The sequence below is a fragment of the Cajanus cajan genome, chromosome 8, assembly GCF_000230855.2.
Source record: "Cajanus cajan strain Asha chromosome 8, NIPB_CcT2T_4, whole genome shotgun sequence".
In the NCBI taxonomy this organism is placed as follows: Eukaryota; Viridiplantae; Streptophyta; class Magnoliopsida; order Fabales; family Fabaceae; genus Cajanus; species Cajanus cajan.
Window position 1 is genome coordinate 19,323,085 of NC_138524.1, and position 5,583 is coordinate 19,328,667.

Here is a 5,583-nt window from a genome sequence, read left to right on the forward strand (position 1 = left end):
AAGTCACTCTCTCTTCTTTAGAGTACAAGGATGTGTGTTAATTATCAGAGGCAACCTTAGTTTATTAATCTATAAATAGGGAACACGAAACCCTAACCCTTGCATAACTTGTCAATAAAAGTCCATTAATTCACCGTTTGTTACTCCCCTCTTGAAATTCAAATAATTATCTATCATAATTAACTAGAAAATATTCTTATTTATCAAATAACTCTTAATATCAAAACAACCCCAATTAATTACTCATCACTATTTAAAAAGATAAATAACTATTATCAAAAAAAAAATTAGTTAAAAAAATAACCTTTTTCTTAACTATTCTTGTTTTCAAATTATCCCCAATTATTTAATTAAAAATCTTATATTAACTTATTATGAAAAAATGGATGTTACAAATTGGTGGAAGAATAGAGAGTTTGAAGGTTGAACTCATGCTTCACATGGAGTTTCAAATGGTTTCAGAAGTTTTTTCTAATAGTATGGTTATGCTTATTGTGAAGTACGTTCGTGCTTAAGTAAGCACACTCGTGCTGAATTTTTGCACGGTTGTGCACCTTGTTAAAGTTAGAATTGACTTTTGTGGTGTTCATAAAAGTTGTGTTCCTAGATGTTAGCTTTCAAATGTCATTAAAATCACCTAAAAAGAGATTTATAGAACTCAGGTTATGATCAAACTAATGGGCAAAGGTCAAGCTGTTAGATTTAAGCTTAACTGTTGAGGTTTTGTAATTTTCAAAAATAGATGACAAAATCAACTCTTGAGGTTAACATAAAAGTTGTAGATAAGTGTCTTATCTTTATTAAAAAAAAAAAAAACTAAGATCAACTTTATATCATGTATATAGATCTAGATATTATGTTTGGCCCACATAAGGTCATAGAAGATTAAGTTATGAAAATACAATTTACGAGTAGTGATAATAAATTGTTTTAGCCTTTAAGTGTTTAATTTTATAAATGACTATATCCTTTACGTGTTTGATTCTAATTGAGTTATTTTATTGGTGTGGTTTAGGATCATGATTTATAATATTAATAGTGATATGAGAATGATTAAGTGATAAGTTAAGTGAGTATGTTAAGATTTGATCTTAAATATCAGAACTTGTTAATTGAGGAATACATGATGGTGACATGATGTGTTTGAGTGTGTCATCATAAGGTGGTGTGTTGTGTGTGGACCATGTAATGGTTATACAATGTGAAGTCTAAGTCTAATTTAGCTATGTAAAAGTTTGGGTGAAATTGCCTAATTGGGATGTGATTATTGTAATGTTGAAATTGAATATGTGGTGATGAATATGATTGATATGAATACACATCGAGTCTGGTGTGACATGCATCATGTGTTTTTGTGATGGGTATAATGTGGAATATGTTGTTAGGCAATGTCTCCCTTGTATAAAAGCTTGATAATTCATGACCTTGGAGATAATTAAGTTTGGGAGGCCCAATCTCACCCTTTGTGTGCATGGGGTGAAACTTGCACGATATAGCTATCCCAATGTTCCATTAGTGTATACCTTCCTAATATAGAGTGTTGTGATATTTGTGATCCAACATGTTCTCCTAAGCTACTCATACTTTCGGGATGGGATAAGTTTTTTACTAACGTCACATGCATATAGTTTAGGAGATTCTTGTCCATTGCATGATCATAGCATCCCCCATTAAATATGAATTATGAACTTGATGAATGATGATATGTATAGTATGGACATTGTTGTATCTTAAGATTAATGCATGTTATTTGATTATATCTTGATTAAATGTGAATTGTAAATGTATTAAAAGTTGGATGTATGGAATAGTTACTGTTGTTACATATGCATATTTATTGTTGGTATGTGTGTGTTGACCATAGCTTGCACTGATAGTCAGAGTGAAATGTTTCTTACTTTATTTTCTCTTGAGGTTTATTTTGATGTATGATTACAGGTGAATCTGATTATAATAATGTTGGAGGAGTTTAAAATTGTGCTAGGGATGCTCTGCTAAGATGTGATATTGGCACAAAGGATAGGAAATTGTTTTCTATTAGTATTTGCATAGGGAATCTGGATTATATTAGTCAAAACCATTTTTAGTATCAAGTTTGTTTCCTTGTAATCAATTTCAAATTTGGTTTTGTTTATTGTTGAGTTTTATAGTTAATGTGATACTTCTACCTTGAAGTTTTTAATTTATTTAGTAAAAGTATTTAGAAAAATTTTATTATACTTGTTAATATGATACATGTGGAGTAAAGGGTGACACATTTGTTGTGTGGCTATCCAACCATATCTCACACTGTAACTATGGTGAGATATTTCTCACTCCTCTTTGTTTGTCCTTATGTTCTTGTTTGTGTTTTGCAGGTGAGAATCGCCCTAAGGATGATGTTAGAGATGAGGCTTAAGCCTTATATAATGGTAATGTGTCAAACTTTTATAGAATGTGACATCGGGGTTTTAGTTAGGATTTCAAGTTGTTAGTTTTCATCAAGTTTATGACTTATGTTATTTCCTTAGCTATAATGACTTGTTTAGTTTTTCTTTAGTTTTAGTTTATGTTTCACAAATGTGAATTCTTTTATTCAAGAGATTTTTCAAACTCTTTTTCAGTGTTAAAGTTATTTCGAACTTTTTTATCATTTCTTTAAAATGTATATATATTAGCATGCGGGTAGAGGATATCATACATAATATATATATATATATATATATATATATATATATATATATATATATATATATTTAGGTGAATAAACTTAACTGATATCATTCAAAATAAAAGGTGCAATACATGTTGGGATGAAATAAAAAACATGGGAGCTAGCATAGTATCTTGACGCCCTAGCTAAGGAGTGAGCGACATGATTTGCTTGTCTCCAGATGAACCTGACCAATAGGTTTGGATGAGAGTTGAGTAGAGAACGACATCTATGTAGAGTGTGACCGTACTCTGAATAGTAGATGTTGGAGTTTAGGATGTCCTCCACGACTTGTTTGGAATCTGATTCTAGTATGACATGGGTATAACCTTGATCACACACCCATCAGATGGATTCTAAGAGAGCCGTGGCTTCTGCTTCGTGGGACGGGGCTACCCCGTAGAACCAGCCTGACTTGGCCTTGATGAGGGACCCATTTGCATCACGTAAACAAATTCCAAAGCCCACTTTGTTGTCTTCCTTAAATATGGTTGCATCAACATTTCCTTTGAGGAAGCCTACTTGTGGGCGCGTCCAGCTACCAAGAGATAATGATTGTGTGGGAGGAGGATGTTCCTTTGCTCGTGCATACTGCCATTCCTCAAACTTCTGCATGGCCTGGGAGATAGCAAGATGAGGAGGAGTAGTGGTGTTTGACCAGATCTTGTCATTACGGCGCCGCCAGATACACCATAGGCTGACCACCATTTTGACTGTGCTTTCGTGGCCGAGGCTATTTAGTAGATGGTCGAGCATCTCTTTAAAACCGTTGCCATTATTTACAGCGTGAGATATGAGAGTCCAAATGCCAGAAGCATGCCAGATGGCTTGGGCTTCAACGCAGTCAAAGAATAAGTGCCATTCATTTTCAAGACCCGTGTTACAGTGGGCACAAAGGATAGTGCATGGCACACCTCGTTGTTGTAGCCGATAGCGAGAGGGTAAACAATCTCTTAGTATTCTCCAGAGGAAGATCTTCATTGTTTGCGATAGCTTAAGTTTCCATAGTTACAGCCAGTTACCTGGTTCCCTAAGGTGTGAGTTGGAGATAAGTGACTCCATGATATAGTAATACGCTGATTTGACGGTGTAGCTACCTTTTCTAGAGAGGTTCCAAGTGATGGAGTCCCGTTCATGAAGGTGAGTGAGAGGTATGGTAGTTATGGCAGGGACATATGACGGGGAAAACAATGAAGAAAGAAGCTCATGGTTCCATGTACTTGAATCTGTGTTAATGAGATGGGATACAAGTAGGTTTTCATGACCCGGTGGACTAGGTGTGGTCACATATGGAGTTGCAGAGATTCGCAACCAAGGATCCCTCCATACATGAATGTATTAACCGTTACCTATACACCATCTCAAGCCGCCCTTAACCACCGCTTGTGAAGCGTGGATGCTACGCCAAACATAACTTGGGTTGTGGCCCAACTAAGCCCCCAAAAAGTCCCCTCTTGGGAAGTATTTTGCCTTGAAAACGCGAGTTAAGATAGCATCTTGGTTGGTTAGAAACTTCCAACCTTGCTTCCCTAGCATGGCTAAGTTGAAACTTTGGAGATGACGAAATCCCATGCCACCATGTTCTTTTCGCATAGATACCTTTTCCCAGTTTAACCAGTGTATTCCATGACCAACATTTTTGTTTGAACCCCACCAAAAGGAGTTCATCATCCTTTGTATTTCATCGCTGAGCGTGGTTGGGAGAAGAAACGTGCTAACACATTCACCCTTATTAATTAAAAATTATTGAAAATTAAAAAATCGAGAGAGACTTATTAAATAGGATGTGTGATCTACCAAATTTTGTGTGTTTCAATAAAATTTAGTCAATTGGAGAGAAATTGTTTAAAAGAATGTGTTACTAACACTTCTCATATATCAAAATGTATCTAGTAAAAATCTTTTCTAATGAAATTAAAAATATAAGTATTAATCATTAGTATAATAAATAATCAAGATTAAAACATATAAAGTTATTTGAAAATAATCCTTTTAAACGAGTGAAATAAGTAAATCTAAGTCATTGAATAGATGATCAAAATTTAATATCATATAATCACTTAAAAGAGTTATGTGGTTTTTTATAAAATTCACAAAATTTATACTCCCTCAATCCTCTATAAGTGTCGTATGAAAAGAAAAAAAAATCTCAAAATAAATGTTTTATTAGCTTTTCAACAGATTATTAATTATATTTTCTTCATTTATACCCATAATAATATTATATAGAAAGCGATTTTTGTATTGCATCATTTCTAATAAAGAAAATTGTTCATAAGATTAATTTTGTAAGATTATTATTCTCTTTCATCAATTTATTAACTTTTTTTATTCTATATAAAATAATCCAAGACAACATGACATTCATTATAGGATAAAAGGAGTATATTTTGATCTTTAACTATTTATGACACAATTTCATGGTTAATATTCATTTCTCTTATTCTCACTTAACAAAACTTTCTGTTATATATTGTTATGTGTACAAACTATAATGCTCACTAGCCACTATTTAATTTCTATATTCTAATCCCTCAACGGGACAAAAAAAAATCATAACTTTTTTTTATAATTTTTAAGACCAGTAAGTGTATATATATATATATATATATATATATATATATATATATATATATATATATATATATATATATATATATATATATATATATATATATATATATATATAGGTTAAATATCTAATTTGGTCCCTTATAATATTTTAATGTTTCAATTTAGTCCCACTTTAATTTTTATTTCAATTTGGTCCCTAATAATTTAAATTACTGCAATATTAGACCTTTCGTCCAAATTTCTTAAACGGAGTTAACTGTTGGCCACGTAGATGCATAGGTGGATGTCAAATTGTTATAACGCATTTGGAACCAGAA

General features: G+C 32.5%; 1 protein-coding gene across 1 annotated transcript; it reads right to left on the reverse strand.

Annotated features, from left to right (window-relative positions):
- Positions 1–3,037: 3,037 nt before the first annotated feature.
- Positions 3,038–4,363, reverse strand: LOC145950297 (uncharacterized). The gene is made up of 3 exons (XM_083061379.1): positions 4,213–4,363; positions 3,715–3,918; positions 3,038–3,525 (listed from the first exon to the last, which is right to left on the reverse strand). The coding sequence occupies exons 1-3, from the start codon at positions 4,361–4,363 to the stop codon at positions 3,038–3,040; spliced, it is 843 nt and encodes a 280-aa protein (XP_082917505.1).
- Positions 4,364–5,583: the final 1,220 nt, after the last annotated feature.

Bases quoted from the DNA above. Each gene is read 5' to 3' on its own strand.
- LOC145950297 (XM_083061379.1), bottom strand. From the start codon at position 4,363: ATGATGAACTCCTTTTGGTGGGGTTCAAACAAAAATGTTGGTCATGGA. The intron at 3,919-4,212 runs GTTGGAAGTTTC...TCATTAACACAG, and splicing joins AGCCATGCTAGGGAAGCAAG to ATTCAAGTACATGGAACCAT. The intron at 3,526-3,714 runs GTAACTGGCTGT...ACTGCGTTGAAG, and splicing joins CTCACACCTTAGGGAACCAG to CCCAAGCCATCTGGCATGCT.